General features: G+C 40.3%; 1 protein-coding gene across 2 annotated transcripts; it reads left to right on the forward strand.

Annotated features, from left to right (window-relative positions):
• Positions 1-4,866: 4,866 nt before the first annotated feature.
• On the forward strand, positions 4,867-17,902 carry KLHL31 (kelch like family member 31). Of its 2 annotated transcripts, none has more exons than XM_051614925.1 (3): positions 4,867-5,083; positions 7,305-8,508; positions 11,312-17,902. In XM_051614925.1, the coding sequence occupies exons 2-3, from the start codon at positions 7,337-7,339 to the stop codon at positions 12,042-12,044; spliced, it is 1,905 nt and encodes a 634-aa protein (XP_051470885.1). In that variant the 5' UTR covers positions 4,867-5,083; positions 7,305-7,336; the 3' UTR covers positions 12,045-17,902. The 2 variants fall into 2 exon arrangements, with proteins under 2 accessions (XP_051470885.1, XP_051470886.1); XM_051614926.1 differs by lacking the exon at positions 4,867-5,083 and adding an exon at positions 5,112-5,271.
• The last annotated feature ends 7,486 nt before the right edge of the window (positions 17,903-25,388 follow it).

A 25,388-nucleotide genomic window follows, 5' to 3' on the forward strand; every position in this document is an offset into this window, starting at 1 on the left:
GGAAGGAGAGAGAGAAAAAGAGAGAGACTTTGTTGGATTGAAAGCTAAACTACACAGCTTTAATTAAACACTAATGATATAAGAAAATACATACAATTATATGCAAATGTGTTCAGGTATATGCAAAAGCCTCTCGCCTCCCCCCATCCCCAGCAACTCCCACAGCGTCTCCTGAGCTGTGAACAGTCCCAAAAAATCCTGGAGCTGCTGGAGAGAGCACAGAGTGATGAGGGTCAGGAGAGCTCGAGCCTGGAGGTCGTTGGTAATGGATGGACGGAGTCCTCCCCGGACACCGGCCATGGATAAAAGAGAAGGGAAGAAGAAGCAGGAAGGAAGTTGTCTTCTGTGATCTGCGACCTTCCTCTGAGCTTACATAGATACATGGAATGGAATATCTCTGGCCAATTTTGCTGTCTGTCTAACTCAGCCTCCTACGGGGGGGTCATAGATCTCCCTGTAGTGTCTGAGCTGGCAGAGTAAAGATGTGACCTCAAAGACCCAGCAGTTAGAAAAACATTCCAGCTGTTATCAGTCTCAGTTGGAACACTCTGCGCTAGTTAAAAGAAAGCTTACTGAAGGAAAAAAAAATTAATAAAAGGAAAATTGGCTTCATCCTGGCTCAAACCAGAGCAACCCCATAGCTAAAACAGGATCTCTTCCATGACACTTGCTGGGACTGAGGATGTACTTAGAAGACTCCAAGCTGAACAAGTTTCCCCCTAAAAATATACACGGGTTTACAGTATTTTCTTGGAAGTTAATGTAGGTATATTTGAAAGAGATACATAGAGCACCTTTCACTCTTTAAATAGTGTTTGGGGGAAGTGTTAAAAAGAGTGCATCCAGTCTGAATTACAGGGGAATTTTAAGTAGGCAGAAGTTTGGTATTTGCACGTTAGAGTAACTACTTTTGCAAAATAGATCTTACTATAGCTGGGCACAGCAGATAGCAAATTTATCAGTAGAGAAACCAAAATAGCTGGTAAGGCAATACAGTAGGTAGAGTGCTCAGGTTGGATATGGAAAAAACCAAATCTAGGTCAGTGTTGCAGATTGGCTCCCCAGTTCCCATGCTCCTCTTTCATTTCATAGAAATACTTAACTCATGTACACAGTGTGTGGAGACTTCAACAACCCTGCCTTAAAATTGTTTATCCATAACTTTTTACTCATCCTTTATTTTTCTAATTATTATTTTTCTAATAATATGAAATTATTTATGCAAGGTAGCATTTATGCAGAAGAAATCTTGGAAGAGATTCAGCCCACACCAGCATTATCGTTAAAGTCAACTTCTAATAGGAAAGTTGATGCTCAGATTGTCATACAGATTATGCAATTGAAGCTGGGTTTCCTATATGTTGTTTGAAAGCCTTAATTGTCCAGTTACCAGATTTTTTGGGGTGAGGAAAGTCTCCTTGCTGCACTTCTGCCCAATTATTCTGAATGATCATGATTTCATGCCAGTGAAGAACACATATAAAATCTCAGAAACTCCTAGAACACGAAAAATGTTTCTAGCCTACATCTAACTGCAGCATTTCTCATATTGCCTGTTGTAACTTTGGCAGAGGAAAGAATTCCTCTATCTGGTTTACGTGGTCCTTCAAAATTGCCATCCGGTGTTGATTGTTGCAGGATTTTGTTTGCTTGGCATTGATGGAGTACTCATGTTACGAAGAAATGGGGTTGCTACACAAAAAAAATAGAGCTCCAGAAATTGCTCTGTCACTTCATGCTTGAGAGCTGTGTTGTGCCATAGACTGCTCCAAGGCTTGCGAACTGTTGCCTCTTCCTTAGGGTCCTCTCCATGGTCCTCTCTATGCCCTACTGCTAGTGCTTGGTGAGTTTCTGAGGAAAGAGTGAAACCAGAAACAGAAGTAGGCTTTGTATGAGCTAAGGAGAAGAGCTAGGTGGGAGTTTCAGGGGGTGGATCAATGCGAGGCTTGGCTGGGCAACATCAGGCAATGAACTGGGAGTGAGTGATGGAGTACTGGGAAGGCCTGTCTCGTGGGAGGTCTGAGTGACCTGATACCTGGTACCTGACCCCACCTAGGGTCAGGTATCTTGATGAACACAGTTCTTCAAAGCCACCTTCTGTGAAACCAAGGCCTGTGCATTTGATCCTGAGCAGTAGTAGTTTGTATGTTTTTTCAGCAGCTTAAAAAAGAAAACAGGTTTCTGTCTCTTTCTTGAAAGGACTGCAGTTCCCACTGAAATTCAATATACTTTCACAATTGTCTCCAGTCTGCATAAAGAGCCTTCCTGGTGGCATTACTGGTGTGATTACTCAATACATTCAGATTAAGGCATATAAAGATATTTTTTGTAACTGTTTATAATAGTAAATGAAACATGGGCTTTGGGAGTGCATAATATTTAGTTGAGTGTATGCAAAGGGTTCAGAGCAAACAAAGCGGTCACAATGTAAATCTGAGCCTGAGTTTTGTTAACATCTTTGGTTGACCAAGGAAGGTCTCCATGAGGCCATGGCTGTGACTCTTTCATTCCACCAACAAATGAAAGCATGCTGACTTCAAAGAAAAGACTTTATATTTTCCAGAAAGAGCATAATAATGGTTGTGCATGGATTAGAAAATATGGTTATAATTGCCTTAAGCTATCTTTCTTGATACAAGAACTTTCCTTATTGCTGATTCTGACTCATGCACCTGGAGGAAATAATAACAATTATTCTTGTTTGTTGGGCTAAGAGCATATCTCTTGAAATGTTTGTGTTGTTTTTCCCTACAAATGTTAAAACATTAGTTGATGACTGGCTACTGCTGCATGGATTTACAGTATTGTGCTTACTCACACACACCTGTTGATCATGGAGCAAATTAAATATTTTTTCCCCCAAGATTTATTCATACCTGAAAGGGTACCTCTTGACAGGTTTAAGATAGTGCCAAAAATTGTACTACCTTTCTTTTAACTGAGAAGGTAATTTGTAACTGGATTGCAAGGACTTCAATCAGTATAAAAATATTTTATAATAATGAATTTCTATGCCATTGGGAAGGAAATAAGCAGAAGGACAACAGGTTATTGTCCAGATGTAAAGTAAACAATGTGAAGGATATCTGAAAATTAAAAACCATATTCAAGTTTTCTTTAAAACTTGTATCATGATTTGTAGCTAATCCTCTTACTGGTTGTTTTGTGAAGACTTTATTGTGTGTAAATTAATGGAAAATGAGAATAACTAGTTTCAAGAACAGCTTGCATGCCACGTTATAGCCAAGTGTGCTATCCCTTGTCCTCTGATCTTGAAAACCAAGTAACTAGAGGTTTGGGGTTTTTTGCCCTCATGTACAACTAAAGTTTCAGAGGTGTGTGTGTCAGTGTTCGCTCGTTGAGATGTTGAGGCTTGCCCCACAAAATGGTTATCTCTACACTGCACAGCTCAAAGCATGTTCAGCATTTTCTGGAAATTAGAAATTAGTTTTGTATTTTCTGTGGGGTTATTTCTCCATTGTAATTTGTGTGTTTTTTTCAACAGTGAATCATAGTAGGATATTGGAAGTGTATTTGTAGAGACTGAATAAGACTTTAATTTACTTTATGACGTGCTGGTAAATTTTAAAGATTTGGCATGAAAATTAGGGTAATATTTTATTTTCTGTGGATCATGATAGTGTATTCATTCTGGAGAAGTGTCTTTATGAAAACAAAAACTAACTGAAGAATAACAGAAGAAAAAATATTCTTTCTCTGAAAATCCTTTAGAACCTCTTAAAATTACAGAAATTGATAAAAGTCTGGGCATGAGCTGTTAGGGAACACTGAGTAACTCAGGTTCACTAGTGTGTATGTAAGTCTGGGAGTCTTGTTTTAGGAACAAGCCTGTTCTATCTGCAAAAATTAATTTTTACAAGTTCTTAGAACTCATGAAGCACAGTGGGGAGTATATTCTTTGTGTAAAAATCATTACAGTTTCAAAAAAAAGTTAAGGGTAATTGTCCATGTAAGGAATTTTATAATTAGTTTGAACTGGTCAATTAAAATATATTGAGATGTGTTAAGATGATGACAGATGCTGTCCTACGTATTGAATTGATGTTATACTGAGTTGTATATTTGAGGCAGCAGGAATCTAAATGTGAAAAAAAAATACATGGGAGAGTAAGGAGAAGTTCCTAAAATATGTCTTAAGGCTTTGTCCTTAATTTTTCACAGCTCTGGCCCTATTTTCATAAAGAAAGCTAATTACCTTGTTGCTTTTGGGAGGGCTTGACTTTACATCCCTGTCCTTCACTTTCATTTCACACATTTGACTGCTTCTAATTCCCTATTTTGTTTTTTCATTTTTATCTTGTAACTTTTTGTAATTCCACTAGCACAGCAGTACCTTTTTGTTCAAGATTTCCTGCATGTTATTTTAGATCACACAGTAATATAATCACAGAAGGGGTTGGGTTGGAAGGGACCAACCCAACCCCCCTGCTATGGGACATCTTTCACTAGGTCAGGTTGCTCAAAGCCCTATCCATCCTTGACCTTGAACACTTCCAGGGCTGGGGCATCGATAACTTCCCTGGGTAACTTGTTCTTGTGTCTCAACAGCCTCATTGTAAGAAATATCTTCACTATGGCCAAACTAAACCTGCCCCCCTCCCCAAGCGTCCTAGCTTTCAGCCAGCTTTGAGGTGGGGAACCCAGGGGTTTACCCTACACTTACTTGGGAAAACTCTTACCTGCTATAGATCTACCATCTTCCCTTCTCTTTCCTCTTTTGTACCTTTGCATTTGGAGGGTCTAGGCTTGTCCCTTTGCTTTGGGAAGCCAGGCAGCCTGGGGAAGCTGAGCTCCCGTGGCCGGGCAGAGGCAGGGAGCGAGGCACAGAGAGGAGGGGTCATTTTAAAGAGCACCCGAGTGCAGGCTCCGGTCTCTTTTGCTTGCTGTGACAGCAAAGCCTCACACTGGAAATCACAATCTGGGAGTTAGCAAGTGGCCCCTGATCTTTCTTTCTCTTTTTTTACTGCTTTTCCTCTCTTTTTGTCTTCTCATTTTTCCAAGGAAGAGGCATTTTCACTGACAGCTTCTTGGACAGCTCTGGGACACCATTTTTCTGAGGAGGGTAAGGAGTTTTTAACTCCTCAATTTGATAGTAGTTAGAAGTAATATTTTAAAGGAGGGGGGAAGATAGATTGTTTGAATGCATTGTTTTGGGACCCCAGGTGTCCTTTGGCATGACTTATTCTTAAGCTAAAATAAATTAGGTGAAAACAAACGGCTGTAGAAATTGTCATCATCCAGGGTTTTCAGGTTAGTAACTTGGACTTACTATAGGATTGTTTGATTTGTTTCACTAGTTTTTACAAGTCGTGTCGCTTAAGTGCTTATACACTGAACTAGCTGGTAACATTTCTGCTGATGGAAAACTATTTTTCAGATGAAAACATTGGAGAGTGGATGTTTTTGAAAAGAGTTTAAAATGTCACAGATTTAAATAAGCTCTGCAATGATGCAGTGTGGCAATAATAATTAAGTGCTGTATGCATTAAAGTTTTTAAGTTACAGTTCTCTAAAAATGTTTGGAATCACAAATATGACTGCCAAAAGAATATGTCCTTGCCAGTTATGAAGTAGTGGCTATTAATATGCAAAGCTGTAACTGTGTGGGTAACATACAAAAACATCGGAAAGTTTCATTTTGCTTTTAGTCTGTGTCAACAAATATACATGACACTTGGGATAGCATAGGGGTGTGTTGGGGTTTTTTTGCAAGGAAGTTGTGTTAAACGACCAAAATATGCTAAAACACGTGCTATACCTTTGACTGAACCTGTCTTAAAATGGCAAGCTGCTGGGAGGTTGCTATTCTGGGAGGTGACTCTTGATAGGCCTCAACAGATGCAGCTGCTGGAATGCAGCCGGAGCGGGGGAGCAGCTGACCTCGCGCTGGCACAGCGACACTGCAGGGCTCGCAGCTCTCTCAGAGGGGCTGACACTGACACTTCGGGCACACATGGTCTGCTCCCTCGCCTGTTCTGCCCATGGTCGTCACTCTGCAGCAGCAGCAAAAAAAAATATCCTGGTGCTCACAGGCAGCAACCATTCCTTTCTATAATTATATTACCATGTTGTTCCGTGCTGTGTGCTTAAGGAAGAATTGATGTGCTATGTGCTGAGATCTTTATATCAAGATATTACTGACATTTTTTACTGTTACTTAAAATAATTCAGTCATTCTTTTTATCGTTAGGTAGCATTTTTTCAGCAGTGAGTGCAAGGATCACAGAAAAAATTAGCTGTTATAGATGGCTTTAAAATCAATGGATATATTGAAGATAAATGCTGTGTTTTAATATACTTAAATGCTGGTCACAGTAATGCTGTTTTAACTGTGTTATTGAAGATCAGTCCTTTCCTTCAAGGTGTATCTACGTCTACTTACATTTATTTGAAATAGCTCCTTTGAAAATTATTTAGGGGCTAATCTTACATTGCACTTGACAAAAACTTGTCTCTTCGTTTCGGCAAGACCTGGAACTTGCCTAGAGTTCATAAGTCTAATTCAAATATCTGTTCTAACATAACTCTATGGGAGTATTTCTTAACCTTCACATATGAAGAACTTGTTTAACACATCCTGCCTGATATTTTTCTCCCAGAAAAGTCAGGAAAAATCCTAAATGTAGGATTATAAATTTCAAATTACTGATACTGAAATGCAGGCAAAGTGTGTTATGAATAGAATGTGTTTATGAATCTGACATGGGATGTAGAATATCATCAGTCTGGAAAACCAAAACTTACAAAAATCTGAAAACTATTTGAAGCAGATACTGAAATCAACATGACATCACATTGAAATTCACTTCCATCTTTCTATTTTATGTTGCTTTTCTAAAAATAATTTCCCCAACTCTTAATATTTCCTGGTCAAATTCTGCACTCGCCTGTAAGTCTGTACCAGCCCTGGAGTAAGGATGAACAAATTTTGGGGCCCATCTTTTTACTATGCTTCAGACCAAGGAATTCATATCTAAAGCCTGGCTAATTCAAATTTATATTTACAAAATTTAAATTCTGGCAAGCTCATTTAATGTTTAGGAAGAGAATTTAACTCTTTGGATGTGGTGACAATAGAAGGATGTTAACTTTTATGATCTTGTTATTCTTTTTAAAAAGTAATCTAGGACAGTATAAGAGTTCTTAGAAAGATAGATTTTCTTGTCTGCTTTGCTTTTGTGGCATTTGTATTGTTTGGCAACTGTTAGATTTGTTGCATAATCACTCTGCTATTACATTTTACAACTGCATTGTAGCTCTAAATGTTTTAATTTTATTTTTAGCAAGCTCTTGCCTGTAATATTTCATTGCAACCATGGCCCCTAAGAAGAAGAATGTGAAGAAGAACAAAGCAGATATCAATGAAATGACTATCATTGTGGAAGATGGCCCTCTCAGCAAACTAAATGGCTTGAATGGACTCTTGGATGGAGGAAATGGCTTTAGCTGCATCTCATCTGAAGTTTCTGACCCATTATATAGCCCAAATCTCTTGGAAGGTCTAAGCAAAATGAGACAAGAAAATTTTCTTTGTGACTTGACTATCAGTACCAAAACCAAATCCTTCAGTGTTCATAAGGTGGTGATGGCTTCAAGCAGTGACTACTTTCATAACATCCTAAAGAAGGATCCATCCACTCAAAGAGTGGACCTCAATGATGTGTCCCCATTGGGTCTAGCTACTGTTATCACCTATGCTTACACCGGGAAACTTACTCTCTCACTTTATACAATAGGTAGTATTATTGCCACAGCAATTTATCTACAGATTCACACCCTTGTCAAGATGTGCTGTGATTTTCTAATCCAAGAAATCAGTGTTGAGAATTGTATGTACGTTGCCAATATTGCAGAAACATATGGACTAAAAACAACCAAGGAAGCAGCACATAAATTTATTCGAGACAATTTCATTGAATTTTCAGAAACAGATCAGTTCTTAAAACTTACTTTTGATCAGATTAATGAACTTCTTGCAGATGATGACTTGCAGTTGCCTTCTGAAATTGTTGCATTCCAGATTGCAATAAAATGGCTGGAATTTGACCAAAAAAGAGTAAAGTTTGCTGCTGATCTCTTAGGTAACATCCGTTTTGGTACCATCTCAGCCCAAGACCTTGTCAACTATGTTCAAACTGTGCCAAGAATGATGCAAGATGCAGACTGCCATAAACTCCTAGTGGATGCCATGAACTATCATTTGCTTCCCTACCACCAGAATACACTGCAGTCCAGAAGAACAAGGATCCGTGGAGGTTTCAGAGTCTTAGTTACTGTTGGGGGACGCCCTGCTCTAACAGAAAAGTCTCTTAGCAGAGATATCCTATACAGAGATCCTGAAAATGGATGGAAGAAGCTGAGTGAAATGCCTTCTAAAAGTTTTAATCAGTGTGTGACAGTGATGGATGGATTTCTCTATGTGGCCGGTGGGGAAGACCAGAATGATGCCAGGAACCAAGCCAAGCATGCAGTCAGCAATTTCTGCAGGTAATTGGTCATTTAAAAGGGATGGAAACGTCAGTTCCACAGAATGCACGTAGATAGACCAAGCTGGTTTGTGACAAGCATCATGAACAGATAAGACAAGAGAAGGGGGACAGGGTTGGAGAGGAATGGATGCTATTCTATGTTAATGTTTGAATTAACAGAAATATGCAACTGAAGTTATGCAAAAACTTCAGCATAGTTACACGTGCAGAATGAGAAGTGAGGAAGGCAGAGAAAACTTACTTTAAGTGGAGGAAAGAAACAGGAACATAAATAGAAGGTTCTGGGATGTTCTAAGGTACCATTAAAATGCACCAAATCAAACAAGGTGAGACTTTAAATTTCAAGAGTTTCTAATGCCTCACAGAAAGTCCTGAAAAACACCTTTTAGGTATTATAATTGACCTTCTCTGTACCATCCACCATATTTTCAACAGCTTTTATACTGGATTTCATATCATAGAATCATAGAACTATTCAGGTTGGAAAAGACCCCTGGGATCACTTGAGTCCAACCATCATCCCTACTCTACAAAGTTCTCCTTTAGCTTCTTTATTTATTGAGATTTTAGAAACACTGTCGCTGTCTCATGAAGGCTACATTTCTACAGTGTACTCCAAATAATACCTCAGTTCTGAAATATTAGAGTTCCTATGTATTGTCATCTGAGGATTGCACTGGTGATAGCAAGATCAGAAGAGAGCATGGGCTAACATGCAATAGTCATATGGGTGGTGCTGTTTTTTAAATAGTTCAGTCTAAAAGGTGACAGCACACAATAGTTTGATGCAAAGGCTTGAGGTGAGAGCACTCAGCTTTTACCTGCTAACAGACTATGGGCATGCAATGGCAATACACAGCTGCAGTCCTGCCAATGCTTCCTTTTCTGCTCCTAGAAGGAGCATTCACGTAACTTCTCCTGAAGACATCAAGCAACATGCAAAATTAATAAATAAGGAATCATAGAATCACAGAATCATAGAGTTTTTTAGGTTAGAAAGGACCTTTAAGATCATCAAGTCCAAATGCAAACCTAACACTGCCAAATCCACCTATAAACCGTGTCCCTAAGCTCCACATCTACCCATCTCTTAAAAACCTCCAGGGACAGTGACTCCACCAGTTCTCTGGGCAGCCTGTTCCAATGCTTGACAACCCTTTCAGGGAAGATTTTTTTTCCTAATATCCAACCTAAGCCTCCCCTGGCATAGCCTGGGGCTGTTTCCTCTTGTCCTGTCACTTGTTACTTGGGAGAAGAGACCAACCTCCAACTCGCTACAACCTCCTTTCATGTAGTTGTAGCGAGCAGTAAGGTCTCCCCTCAGCCTCCTTTTCTCCAGACTAAACAACCCCAGTTCCCTCAGACACTGATCATGAAACTTGCTCTCCAGACCTTTCCCCAGCTTCACTGGCCTTTTTTGGACTTGCTCCAGCACCTCAGTGTCCTTCTTGTAGTGAGAAGCCCAAAACTGAACACAGTACTCGAGGTGTGGCCTCACCAGTGCCGAGTACAGGGGACAATCACTAGTCCTGCTGGCCACACTATTGCTAATACAAGCCAGGATGTTGTTGGCCTTCTTGGCCACTCAGGCACAATGATGACTCATATTCAGACCAGCTGTCAACCAGAACCCCCAGGTCCTTTTCCTCTGGGCAGCTTTTCAGCCAATCTTCCCCAATCCTGGAGTGTTGCCTGGGGATGTTGTGACCCAAGTGCAGGACCCAGCACTTGGCCTTGTTGAATCTCATACAATTGTCCTTGGCCCATCCATCCAGCCTGTCCAGATCCTTCTGCAGAGCCTTTCTCTAGGTCATTTTTATTGTGTAATCTACTTAGTTAGAAAATAGGTCACATAAAGAAGATTATGCTGTTGCTCTTGCAACTTTCTTTCTTTAAGCTGTGCCTCACGTTCTCACAAGGAGCTGTGTGCTCAGTGCACACCTGGGTGGTGGGGAAGAAGAAGGGGAAGCCTCGCAGTCCACCGCTGGATGGGTTCTGCTCCGTGTTCTGCCATTAACCTTGAGCACATCAATTCACATCAGTATGTCTGTAAACTTGCTTTCAGAGCTGTAGGTGACAATGCTGAATGACAGCTAACAAATAATGTTTACTTTCCCATTACCTTTTTCCTGTGTGATTCTTTGGTGCCCTCAGCATGCAACAAGAGAAATGTAGGGACCTACTAGTGTGTGTCTCTCAACTCCTTCAGGAATCATAATTTGCAATTTCTTGTTTCAAAATTGCTCATTTAAATGTCGAGGACACAGAATGTTATTTCAGGTAGGTATGTTGTTAGAAAGCAAAGTTATTATTTCCACATAATCCTTGCTCCAAATGGGTGACAGGGAAAGAACACACACCATTTAGAAAGTACTAAAAAGATGCAAGTGTATATCCCCACCTAACATTTTTTAAAATGCTCTGAGTACATTTTCTCATCTTGTCTGTGGGCTTAAATTGCAGAAAAAACTTGTATAAATTCTGTAGTTTGTTGAAAGTATCTTTTTCCAATATTCTAATGAGGTTATTTTACAAAATGAAATTACAGAAGAGTCAGATTTCCTTCACTAAAGTAAAACCAGATTTGAATGATACAAAAAATTTTTCTCCAATCAAAAACTAAATATATTTGGAAAATTAACCAGGAATGCCAGTTTCATTCCACTGACTTCTAGTGGGCTAAATAAGCGACTAAAATTGTAGCAGCTTTGTAGCTGCAGCAGCAGTGGGATGGAGGCAGAACTGTAGAATTTAGCAGAGCAGTATGTGAGACAGTTACCCTCTTTTTTTAATGCTTTCAGATACGATCCTCGTTTCAACACCTGGATCCACCTGGCAAGCATGACTCAGCGGCGCACCCACTTCAGCCTGAACGTGTTCAATGGCCTCCTTTTCGCAGTGGGTGGTCGCAACTCTGAGGGGTGCCTCTCCTCACTTGAGTGCTATGTGCCTGCAACTAATCAGTGGCAGATGAAAGCACCTCTGGAGGTGCCCAGGTGCTGCCATGCCAGTGCAGTGGTGGATGGTCGGATCCTGGTCACGGGAGGCTACATTAATAATGCTTACTCTCGCTCTGTGTGCATGTACGACCCCAGCAAAGATAGCTGGCAGGATAAGGCCAGTCTCAGCACCCCGAGGGGGTGGCACTGTGCAGTGTCCCTTCTGGAAAGGGTCTATGTCATGGGTGGGTCTCAGCTCGGGGGGCGAGCCGAAAGGGTCGACGTTCTCCCTGTGGAGTGTTACAGCCCTTACACAGGGCAATGGAGTTACGTGGCTCCTCTGCAAACTGGAGTTAGTACTGCTGGTGCCTCCACCCTTAGTGGGAAAATTTACCTAGTGGGTGGCTGGAATGAGATAGAGAAAAAATATAAGAAGTGCATTCAGTGCTATAATCCGGATCTCAATGAATGGACAGAGGAAGATGAGCTGCCTGAGGCCACGGTGGGCGTATCCTGTTGTACAATATCTATGCCCAACACCAAGACAAGGGAGTCCAGGGCCAGCTCAGTTTCTTCTGTCCCAGTCAGTATTTAAATACAGGTCTAACCAGCAGTAAGTACAAATGTTTACCAGCACAGCAATATAATTAACCCTTTAAGTAGCATTTCTGTGATTATTTGGAAAAAATAAAATAATTGGCTTTGCAACAGTTTTAACAGTGCAAATTGGCCACTTTTAATTGTTTTCATACAGGTGGTGTGAAACGGCATATTAGGCATACAATAAATTTTCCTAGGAAAAGAGAATTAAGCCATGACTGCAAAGGGAATTTCATTATTTTCCTGACTTTGCCACTGACTCACTGTTATCTGTGGCAAATAATTTGATTTATTTGTGCCTTGGTTTCCTTACCTGTGAAATAGAGGTAAAATTGCTTCAGAAGATTGTTGTGAGGCTTTTTTAATGTTGAGTTTTAAATGCTTTCAGAGTCCAAAATGAAAGTCAGATATTGCTGACTTTCTTAGCAGAGGTCAGGAATAGACCATATGATCATAAAATTGGTTGGGTTTGTTCTTTTCTAAGCATAATCTATATTGAAAAACAGGGAAAAAACAAGCAAACAAACAAAGAACAAGAAAAAAAACCAAGCAACAACAACAACAAAAACCCAAAAAAGCCCCCAAGAGTATAGCATATACCAGGTGCATACTTACCTTTTGGGGCAGTGGTATTCACAAAAAAAATTTCAAAATGTTTTCTCCTTCAGATATTAGAAAAGATCCCTGTCTTCTGCCATGAGACCCTTTCATTCTCATATCTAATGCTGTGCCATGGCTTTCAAGACCTGAATCCATGAAACACCTTAGCTCCTGTAAGCATTATGGACCAGGCCCAAGAGTTGCCTTGGTTGCCAGGTTTCTCTTCTGACCTCCATGTGTATGCCAGGAGCAGACCACCACTCCATCCTCTTTCTCACACCAGGGCAACTCTCCTGGCACCCAGGTAGAAGGCATGAAGGCCAGCCAGTATGTCTCCTCCTGTTCCCACTCTTCCTGTCTGTATAGGAATATATGTCCAGGTTATCTTCTTGTTCAAGAAGGTCCTCACCAAGGCAAGGAGATAGGAGCTGCTGCAGCAGACCCAAAATCTGGAAGCCAAGTTCATGCTAGGAGGCACCTAGGGCTAATGGTGTCTAGGAGCAGATATGCACAGAGCATCCCTCCTTTTCAGTGTTATTCTGACAAATCCCCCATTGACTGAGGAACAAAAATGGAATAAAGACTGCAGGATCTGCCTGTAAGTGTAAGGTATATGTGTGGAAAATAGTGAATCATGGGAAAACTGGATGAAATCAGAGACTTTCCTGGATAGTACCAAGGAAATACCATAATACTTTTCTTAGCAGGTGTGGGCACATCACCCAGAGTAACCTTTTCCTGGGAATACCACTATGTACCTCTCTTTGAAGCCCTTGTTACAGCCCTATTTATTTTCTGAGGAGCTTTTTGTTCGCTTTTTTTTTCCCCAAAGGTTAAACTAATTCTGTGTCTGTTGAAGTCTGTGAAGTTTTCCCAGTGAGTAAAGACTTTACTGAAGTCTGATTACCTTCCAAGAACTTTTCTTCCTAATTTTAGCGTGCAGTGAGGGAATTAAGTGTGAAGCCTGATCCTGTTCCTGCAGCCAAAGGGATATGCAGCCTATAATGTCCCCTGAGAATTTCATGCCAAAGGCCCGTTGCTGACAGCACAAAATGTCTATATCCTTCTGTTGGGGAAAGAAAGAAGCAACACAATGAACTAAAATGTTTTAATACAACCAAGAGGGTAGAAGTTCACTCACTTTCACAATTCATGGTGGCTTCACATGCAGTTTCCTCAGATTATCATTGACACCTCCAGGCTTCAGTGCCAATGAAAAGGTATACTCTTAGGAACATTTACAAGGCAACCAAATTTTTATCTCATATGCAAAAGGAGAATCCTATAGAATTGTCTGTAAGTGGAGGTGTTGTAGAGGCAATCACTTTCAGGACTCATGCTCTGCTCTTTGTAGCTTAGTTGCAGCTAAATATTGAGCAGCATCATGAGGATGACACAGTATTAGAGATGAAGTCATTCACTCTGTCAGTTGGGATTAGACTCTATGGTACTTGGTCTGGTTTTCCAGTTCTAATTTACAGTTGGTGTCTGCATCCTGAGAATACAATTTTAGATCCCAAATTCTATCGTTCAGTGCTGTGTGTTAGTAGAATATACTGCATTACAATGACTTTTGGTCAGAGTAGTGCTGTCATATAGTTTTGATTAATTTAATTAGCATACAGTTATTCTTTATCCCATTTAATTCAAATCAATAATAATTTGAATCTACAGTCACAGAACAAAACATGGAATTCTGTAACAGAGTTAGATCGCTTTGTTTTGAAAAAGAAAATGCTGTTCTTGCCCATTCCAGTCACCAAAAGCTTCTCATGGATGAAAGCAAAATTTCCCTTTTCCCAAGCTCATAACCATGTGTTCCATATAAAAGTAATTTAGGAAACTCTTTAAAAAATCCGTCTGTTCCAATATTTTTTTGCAAAAGTTTAAAACTATTGGATGAAGTTTCTTATCCACCCACAATGACGATATCCATACATATATCCAATTATAGCTGTATACATACTCAAATTATTTAGTGTTGCCAATGTGCCCATAAAATGGTATTTAGGAACTGAAGAAACAATCCTTTTGGCCTCAGATAGATATTGGATGAAATTGTGTCATATGCAAGTGTTTATTTTTCCCTTTAGGAACTGAGTTTCAAAATGTTATGAGTAGTCAGATGTTGCTGCACGCTTTCCTCTTTTGTTAGCTAACACTTGATAGATGCCAAAACCATCTTCTGTTTTCGAGTAGAAAGGTATTTGTGAATGGTGGGCTAAGTGCAATGAAACTGCTCCCTTACTACTTAAAGGGTTAAAAACTTTGGGGGCCAAATCCTTTTCATCCTACTCACAGAAAAGTTCCATTGACTTTGCTGGGACTACTGAGTAAGATGTACTGGATTTTGAACTCTTGGACAAATTCTGGCAGAACCATAGATACAGATGCCTGCCGAAATGGTCATATGCAGAAGGAAGACTGCTCCTCAGCCCCTCCCTGCCCTTGGCCACAACAAATCTGTAAAGATGTGTCCTAGAACAGGAGCCAAATAACACTGGCCATGTGTTTCTGCTGTAGCACAAATTAGGTATGTACTTCAGGCCAAAAAGCTTAGGTAGGTTAACAAATGGTATTGTTATCAGTGTAGCACTTCAGGGTGGCTATATTATTTATATTATTTACTCTAAACGTCTGTTTAGGCTTCAACTGCACATTGAGCCGGGATTTGGCCCTTAATATGTGACAATATCAGCTGGACTTAGTATTATCTTGATCATACAAGGGTACTGAGCTATTTGTGACATTTGTATGTACAATCTTGTTTTGTGAGAACTGTGAAAAATGGTTTGTATGTTGTATTTTATTTTATGGTGTTCTTTCATTGTCCAGTATGGTATTTTCAATCTCCAGATGTTTAATAACAACATATCAGTTGAACTTATGAACTTACCTTATTGAAATAATGTATATCCCAAAAAGAAATTTTAAACTGCAGTTTAGGAAGTACTGTATATGGTAGTATTCATTAGAGCAGAGGGCTTCCAACTGTATGAGATGCAGGTCTTCTTTAATGCTATACTAAAAGAAAAAAATCATATATGCTGTTATCTTCAAAATTCCTATGCCTGTGAATTTTATAGTGGACAGCATCTGTGCTTCCAAGGAATGCAAATCTGAAAATAATCTTTGTTCAGTCTGTGAGGGAAACAGTTTGACAGTGTTTTGTTTTCTTGTTTATTCATACTTGTGTAAGTGCATGGGACAGTGTGTAACAAGGTTGTGAGGGGGGAACTTACTGTTGGAAAGTTATGCTGACAGGAAGATTTTGTGCTTAGTTCTTAGTCAAGATGAGACCATGATCATTTAACGTCTTCCTGAAGTTAACCTTCAAGATCATCTGTGCATCAGTCAAGAGTCCCGTACGCTTAAGTGCCAACTTCTAGCTGGTCAAGAGGGAAGCAGAAAAAGTCAGCATCAGCCAAAGCAATCAGGTGTTGAGAAGTGTTTGGGTGTTGAGATGTTAAAAAGGTAGTCCTTGCATGAAAAAGTACATGACAAAGGAAATGAATGAATAAAACTGTGCTTTATATTATCCTGAAACCTAGATTACTTGATCTTACAGTTTTAATTCTTTCCAAACCCGTGCTGAGTTTAGAAGGAGTATTTCACTGGTAACAGCTGGGTTTGGGAATTCTAGCTGCAAACCCAGCAGTCAAACAAATAGTTGTATGAGCATGTGTAGCTTCTTGAATTCAGTGTGACTTCTCCTATATGCAGTTACTATTCTCATGTGCAAAGGTTTGGAAAATTAAAAGACAAGAACTAAATTCACAGGTAGACAAGTACCAGTGTCCAATGAAAGCCAACATGGAGGTTTTAGGCTGCTCCTCAGTATCACTGTTCAACTACCCACTTGCCATACAGGCACATGAAATTTTTTAGATACTAGATTTCCTGTTCAGGATTATTTCCTTTGGGATGGCTGCTCAATGAAATCCTCTGTATGCTCTAAGGGGCTTTTGTGCAAAACCCAGAATAGGAGATACAAGAAACTCCAGAGAGTGGAAATGGGAAGATGGAGCCCCATAGGATAGTCAGTGGACTAAGATTTTGTTCCCATTTCTCAAGAATGTTTGAGAAACACATGCGAGAAGGAAGCACCTGCTTCAACCCACACTTTCCATAAGCAGCCTTTCTTTATGTTACCTGAGTCAGCCCAGCCTTCTTTCTTATGAAAAGCAAGACTCAATTTTCAATTGCCTGTGTCTTGAATTCTCAGCTGAATTGCATTTTCAATCCACTTTAACCCAGTTTACCCAAGCTGGGAAATGTTTTTCAAATTCTGAATCTATCTGCTCAGTGAAGGCAGTTGAAGCCAGTAGTCCCACTATAGTCTTTAACCTTTTTGCAATTAAAGTTCTCCTTTTGTTAAAGACTCACATTGTGTAAGTGATCAAAAACACTGTGATGCACAGATTAATACCTTGACTCCTCCATGCAAGAGGAGGATCTCTTGTCCCTTTTATTTTCTTCTTTTTGTCCGTAACTGAATGATTCACAGGGCACCAAAGAAGATGCACAGATACAAACAGTACATAAAAGCTCATCTGTGAATCTAATTTTAAAAATCTAATTGCTGTTAGCCAAAATAAAGAAAAGGACACATTCTGCAATGCCTGCTGGAAAAAAAATAGGTGAAACATTAGTTGCTGGTGCTCATTTGCAAGTGTGGCACTGCTCAGAGCTCTGTTCCCAGAAATTCCTGAAAGGATAAAGGAAAATACATGCAATTCTTTATAGCTTGTATGAGAGATTCAGTTAATACCAGATGAGTTTTGCCATGCAAAAGACTAGCATGAGTTCATTGTTATCTCAATGAAAATTAAATTTTCAATAAAAATATAGGCAATTAGTAAACTTATGAGGAATACATAGTCAATTTACATTGGTAAGAACGGGAACATACACATTTAAATACACTGGATGTTACACTAGTTGCTGCCTTGGCAGCTTTTTTATCAACAAGAAAAGTTCAAAATATGAGTTATTTGTGTGAAGCGTTTCCCTGGCTTTTAAGTGTTAGATGTGTTGCGTATACAGATAGGTTTTCTAATATACACTTTAAGGATGGACTGTGATAACACAAGGGAACATATTTCAACATAAAAAAATCTGTAAGTGTAATGTGAGAGTGTTACTACATAAAAATTATTTTTTTTAGTACAGCAGTTGTAGTTAAGAGGAATAACAGCATGTTGGTATTTTTCATTGTATGCTTTAAATAAAACTGTCGACACACAGCACAAACATATTATTCTTATTCTAAAATCGGTTGGAAACTGCAATATTCTCTTTCTGTTGGACACCTGGTTCCAGTTGAAATATGCTTTGTTTTCTGAGCCCTGTGCTGATCCTTGCTTTCGTATCAGTGAACTGGAATGTCTGTTACATGTGGGCTGTCAAATCACCTTCTCAATAAGCTGCACAGTGTGACACTGGAGCCACTTTTATCTTTTTCATTTCATTACAAGGGCAACAACTTGCTTTTTAACAATTGATTCTACAGTCACTTGTAATCAAAATGTCTAACAAGAAATGATGATAGATCAGGTCTGATTAGCAACTGAACGTTTTAATTTCACTTGTATGAGTAACAGGAAATAAAAAACATCTAAATTTCAAGGGAAAAAAAGTCCAAATTCTGAAGAGCAGTTAAGTCATGCCACAGATAAGAGGGTTTGAGGTGCCAAGAAGTGTTCCCTGTGTTTTGATACCAAGGGCTTGGTTCAAAGTTTGATTTGGCATTAGGCAGATGTCACGACCTGAAGGGTTACGTGGCCTGCGGCTGTGCAGACATCATGACTATGGGTTCCTACTATTCCATAATGCACAAGGACACAGAGGCTTTGTCCTCTAAACTTCTCTGCTTTATTACAAATTACCATAAATACCAAAAATCACCACTGGCAAATATACCTATGGTTAATAAAGCTAATAAGAAGATTAATAAGGTGATTATGAATTAATATATATCAAGGTATTACAAATTACTATCAGCAATTAGTAATAGAGTATCAATGGATAGTATGGTGTCAATCAATAATAGCATCAAACAGTATGGTAGTACAACCAAAGACAGCACAACCAAGTAGGTATATACTGTTACAGATTACTGCAGCTTACCATCAGGGAAGGAAACTGACCAACAATAACATAACTGGAGATACAGTTACGATAGATTACTTATATGAATATATATAAAATTTACATGAAGGGAATTAGACAGATTTCAGAATGAGCCAAAACATCTCAAAAGGGAGGAACAAAACAGCTCTGGGGGTGGAACACCCAACCATCCTCAGAAGAAGGGAGGATGGACCCAAGCAGTAAGACAGCAAGGTCTCCCTACAAAGCAGATCCCCAGCACGGAGTCTGGAGTCAGATGGCCATCCCTGCTAAGAGTTGGTCCAAGAGCTCATAGAAAATTAACGTGGGATTTGAACAGAAAGTTCTCAGACAGGCTCCATGTTGAACAAAAATTAAGTCCTTTTAATAACGGGGAGGCATAAGAGGGTGTAGGACACTCTACGTGGAGAAGCCAGGAGATGGTGTTAATTTCTGTTTTTCACCTGTAAAAGCCAGTAGATTATGCTGGTTCCTGTTCTTTCAGACCAATTTATTTTCTAGGCTGTTTGGCACCTGCTTGGGAGGTAAGTTGCTGTTACAGTCCCTTGTTTCGTGCTTATTAGTGGTTTCAGGATGTCTCTGGTTTTCAGATACTTTGCACTTTTCAAGGGCGTTTCTCATTCCCGGGCCTAGTCCCCAGGCTCACAGTCCCAGGCTGGCAGCCCTTCCACTGTCAGTATTTCCCAGCAGACAACTTATTCTGTTCAGTAATTTTCCCTTTCTATGCAGGCTGCCTTTATGGCTTTTCACAGCCAGATAAGCCAAGTAGCAGAGGTGGAAAGAATAATGTTAAGTAATGTTAAAGAATAAAAATAAAATAAAAATAAAAATAAAAGAATAATGTATATAATTACCAGGAGCTAAAGCAGAGCAGATAAAAATTCAGGGGTGACTTTGAGGAAGCAAAAGGGATGATGTTCCTTCAAAATTCAGGGAAGATTTTGAGGAGTCAAGCCCTGAATCTGTGTGGCAAAAACTGCTAAAAATACATAAACTAGAATTAGATTATGATATAAAAGCAAAAACATTTTAAGGAAGTCTTGACAAATACCTTGTTTGCCAGCGACACTAAATCAAAAAACACGGATTAAAATAAAAATTAGCTGGCTCCTTTATTTCTTATAATATTTGCCTGTTACTTAAGGGTCTGAGAAAACTTGGTTTTCTGTATTGCAAATAATTTTAGAGCTTTTTATGTCATCATTTTCCTTAAAAAACAGTTAAATAATATGAGTGAAATATTCACTTAGTGAAAGCTGTTTTTTCCCTAAATTATCCATAACTTAGCTGTAGGTCTTGCACGGATTTATGGTGTCCATTACACCAACTGAAGCTCAGTATGTAGAGGCCTGTAAATTGGTATGTTTCTTCTTTTTTGCAAATGTTTTTTGGGTAAATGTTAGCCAAGCGTATGGTGATATATTCTTTATGCATTTGAAGGACGACATGTATTCCTTAAGTAGAATCCCCACATAGCAACATGAGAATAGTCTTTAAGATCAGTAGGATAAGAATTTTGCTGAAGTTAATTAGAAACAGCCGGATCGAACAGACTGGTTTTATTTCGTGTTTTTTTATGCATGAGATTATTCTGAGCCAAATAGTGAATTTGTTGAAGTTATTTCTCTAAACAAAGAGAAAAATTCAGAATAAAACCCTTGAGGTAACAGAGCACTGGAATAGGCTGCCCAGAGTGGTTATGGAATCTCCTTCTCTAGAGACATCTGGACGTGTTCCTGTGTGACCTCCTGTAGGGATCCTGCTCGAGCAGGGGGGCTGGACTCGATCTCCAGAGGTCCCTTCCAACCCCAGTCACTCTATGACTCTAGGTCTGTAATTCGTGTTCTTGTCACTGAAACCGACCACAGAAAAAAAATCATGGCTTCTCATTCTATGTCCTGTCCTGTCACCTCCTTACTACAGCATGACGGGTTATGCCGGGAACATCTCTGATAAGGGAGCACTCCAAATAGCCGCTCAGATAACCGTGAATGGCGCGTTCCCTGGAAGGCAACGAAGCTTTTCTCAGCCTCAGCGAATGGCAGCTGGGGGCTAAAATGTCTTGCCTTTGGCTGAGGAAAGAGTGCTCACCCGGTAAATTAGATTCACACTTGAATCCGGCGCAGGATCTTTTTAAGGGCTTTGCTGTGCTGAGCTGCTTCGGGAAGGAGACGCTGGAGGGCGGCAGCAGGACGGAGCTGGATTCCCGGGCGGGCAGCTCGAGGGGACGATGTCCTGGCCAAGCAGCCGGCGCTGCGGGGTCCCTCTCGGCGCGGACACGGTGCCACAATCCTGCCCTGGCGGCCGGAGAAGCCCGTCCCAGTAGAAAACTGACGGCAGTACGAGGGGAAGGCAGAGGGAAAGCCATAAGTCACTTACCAGCAACGCTGCTGGCAAAGGGGACTGGGGAGCAGGAGGGGGAGAATGTCAAAGGCAATCATCACACCAAATAAGAAAGCATATCTCAACAGTGGTAGGCTCCTTTTCCCTTGCCTCATGTCCACCTGCTGTCCACATAAGCTTTGGGACAGAAGACTATAACTCTGGAGAATCCCGACAGGCTGGTGCGACGTTCTGAATGCAAGGTGCGATTCCATGAGGATGAGCTGAAAAATTCCAATTTGTTAAAATCAAAGTGCACAACGGCACATGGGGCTTAACAACGTTTTCATCAGGAAGAAGCTTCTCAGGTCTAGGATGAATCTCTGGTCACCACGAGAGAGCATCATCCCTGCAGCCACAGTGAAAAGGATGCTCAGCCTTGACTGGGGAGGACACTTGTCTTTCGTCTTTTTGGCTCACATCAGGAACTTTGTTTGCTTATTCCAGAAATGTGATCTCACCAACAACCTGTTTGAAAGTTTCTCTTTTTCATTTTCCTCTGTCAGAATTGTTCCAGTTTGAATAAGTAATTTAATATTTGGCATCCTTGGAGGGAGGGTGAATAGATTTGGTTTCTGCCTCCCAAACCAGTGCCCAAAATGTTGATATCTCAGCTCAGGACAAGTTGCTGTGAGAACATATTCTGCTCTTGTCCCAGTGCAGCATAAACACACTTTTGAAATTACCAAAGTTGAGCAGATGGGAAAGTTCTTTCCCATGTTGCTGGAAGAATGGTGCAGCCAACAGATTCCTGGCCCAGCTGCTGCTCTGAAGCTGTTAGGCTGGTCACTTGCATACACTTGAGAGTTCAGCCAGTGAATTATAGCTTGCTATAATAAGAATGTTCTGCTTTCCATTAGATCACACTTGCTGGAACAATAGCAAATGCACTGAAACAGCCAACATCAGTGACATTTCAGGGTCTCTTTGCTTCATAGCTAGTGTCAAATTAGTTCTGGCAAAAGGACACATTGGTCACATTGTCAGAAGTAACAGATCAGATCAGCTTTTCTGAAGGAGAAACAGACATGTCAGGTCAGGTGAACAGCAAAGCACTTAGACTCCAAAGGAATCTTAGGAAAAGGTGAAAAAAAAATAAAGTGGAGATCATAAATCATGTCTAAAAGCTCAATGCAGAGCTTTCTTGTGTTGTTATGTGAGTAATAAATAACACCCAAAGCTTTTAGCAGCAACTTGAATACTTCTTTATCAAAACTCCCTTTGAAACAAAAGATGTGCTTTTCTCTGGACTGAAATTGTTGCAGAGAGTCACAGAAAAGGGACTGGTTCAGCCAGCAGAAGCAGTGCACGAAGATACGTCAGTTTGGGTCACGCTACCAGAAGTTGCATCTGCTCATATGAGAAATAAGTGTTCAAAGAATTCCCATATGATCATATCTCTTTGGAGGGGCAGACCACTTTAAAAAGGCCAGATTAGTCATGCAAGTCATGGTACTGAGTAGTCACAGGCTAGCTCTTGACTAGCCAAAGTATTTTCGTATCTGCCCCTGCTCCTTTGAAACACCGAGGGCAACTCAGGGTCAGGAAGGAAAAGTTTAAGCATCTCTGCATGCAGCAGATGTTAAATTTCCTGTTGTAGGCAATACAGGCAAAGGTACAAAATCAGCCAATACAGGCATAGAAAGTGATTTACTCAGTTACCTACAAGGTCCAGCTTTAGGAGGAGCTGCATTACCCCTTAGGCTTTACTGACTGTATTGGCTAGAGACAAGATTCACACATAAATGGTCAACACCATCTGAGCACTGGGAGGGTGTCCTGTCTGGCATCCAGCCATCCCAAAAGCACATGGCTTTCCCCAGTGTGGTGAGTGCCAGCCACATGTCTCAGAATTCTGAAATATTTCAAATGGCATCAACCATTTAGGCAACTGAACTGAGCCCCTGGTCTCCCCTGAGCCACTGATCTCCAACAGTGAGCATATTTTTATATACACCTACATGTAAACACATTAATTAAGGGCCCCCCACATTGAACTGAATTCCACTCTAGAGATTACCTAACTTTCTCTGCACTTGAAGATTTCATTGGCTTGACATTTTGTTTTTGAGGATGTTGTGTCTTTTAATTGTAGAAGCTTGCATGTGTTTTTTTCACTCATCTGAAAGACCATTAAGTGATAGTTCATGTTCTTAAGCCTTAACAGGCTGGTGCAGAGCAAATACACATGCATGCACATAGCTTAGCATTTAGAGACTGCTTTGGAACTTTCCTAACTCTGGCTTACTTGTGTTTTCCAAGAAAGTCCCTGGAAGGTAGACCTATTGCCATCCTCCAGAGTACAGAGACAAAAAAATAGTTGGGTAGTTATGGGTGAAGTAGGAATAAAAGTATGTGAGAGCACTAGAGAAAGCAGTAAAGTGAGAACTAAAGAAATGGTCAGTATTAATAACCAAGAACATGAATGGAAGCAGTCAGACAGGAAAACACTGAGGAATGAGTTCTTCATTTACATCATGACCAGAAGGTCTGTGCTCCCTGAGCAAAAGGATGGCAACAAAGATGTCACATATGCCATGATTTTTTCTGCTGTCCCAGCAGGAAGATGAAGATACCCAAAAAGAGAAATCATGGACAACAGACAGCAACTTTGCTGGAAATTTACAGAGAATGAAGCTTTGGGGGATGAAATGAGGATCTGGCATTCACTGTTCATTATTGAGTATAGGACTATGAACCAAATTCTGGACAGCATCAGCTTGGCAGTGATTGTTCCAGTTGATTTGTTTTGAAGCTTTTTTTCCCAGCCTGCATTACTTGCTTTGTTTTCCCTGGAACGAAACACAAACAAAACCTGCCAGCCATTCAAACTGCTCGGCTGATGAATCACTGACCCACTCCTGGGCTTTGAGCAAGTAACTTGCTCACTCACTATCTCAGTTGTGCCTTCTGAAAAGCAGGGTGATGAGTTACGCTCTGCTGATAATGAAAAAATGAACATGAATTGAATTGTTCCCAGAAAGTAAATTACTAAATAAATATGTATTAACAAGTGATCCTAAGATGAGAACGTGCCTGTGTATTTTCACTAAGGACAGTCTTGAATAATGCCTTGCCTTATGAAACGCTGAAAGTCACCATGACAAAGCACAAACTGTTACCATGGTTATTAAGGCGATGGTGACTGGTTTTGTCCTATAATATCGCAGGGATTAGCAGAAGATCTGGCCCTTTCTGGGTTTTTGTTTCATCCTGTCGCTGTTGCCTGTGGCTGCCCCTCCTGCAGGTCCGGCTTGATCCAGCTTCTCCATCTCTTTCTATAAACAACCAAGTGTCTGAGCTTAACCAGGCAACTCATTAGTGGGGAGTGTATTTTAGAGACATAGTCATAACAACTCCTAGACCCTTCATTTTAGAAAGAATACCACAAACATTCACATCTGCAGGACAGAACCAGTATGGCAATGTATTCTTATTTGTTTACTTGCATTACTGTAAATTCTACAGAGTCAGGTTTGTTGACTAAGACTTTTACTGTGCACAACAAAGAAAAGCTCTGACCCAAAGAACTTGGACTGGGAGCCATCAGGCGGAAAGCAAAAGGAAACAGGGACCATTGACCCTAGTCAGCATTCTCAGCAAAGCAACTGCTCAGCTGTTATCAGGACTTCAGCAGGCTTGAGGACTTTCAGAGAAAAGAATGAGATGGTTTTGAAGTGTTTATAGCAACTTTTTCAAAGAGAGAGTGGCTATGGGAAAAAACACCAAAAATGCTTGTTTGAAAATTGCCAAGTTGGAAATGGCAATTTGCATCACAAACTGACCAGAGATAGGGCTTGACCTCTAAATGCTGAAGGAGTTATTGCAGAAGTTGTTGTTTAATCTGAGCAATCATAGTACGCAGAGTTGTAGTGAGTCATGGGAATAAGCAATTAATTCTGTATGCAGTAAATCTGGTGAAGGCTTGTTTATTTTTAACTTATTTGTCTTATTTTCTTACCCACCCAACACAACTGACAGCTCTCCTGACCCTAAATCTCAGTATGATTTTCTCCTCAACTCAGCAGTACACTCATCTTCTTCTCATGTCCTCTAAATACTAGCTAGGTGAAGGGCAGGGTGACCTTCCTCCACTTCCCAACAAGAGGTATGTACTTGCTGGCAGCCTGATACCCACGGGGACTGGCCCCAGCCACTGCTGGTGAGCACACACTTCAGCTTTGTCTCATTTAATTTCCTTTCTTATCTAGAGCAGGTCCTCAGA

The sequence above is a fragment of the Apus apus genome, chromosome 3, assembly GCF_020740795.1.
Source record: "Apus apus isolate bApuApu2 chromosome 3, bApuApu2.pri.cur, whole genome shotgun sequence".
Lineage (NCBI taxonomy): Eukaryota > Metazoa > Chordata > Aves > Apodiformes > Apodidae > Apus > Apus apus.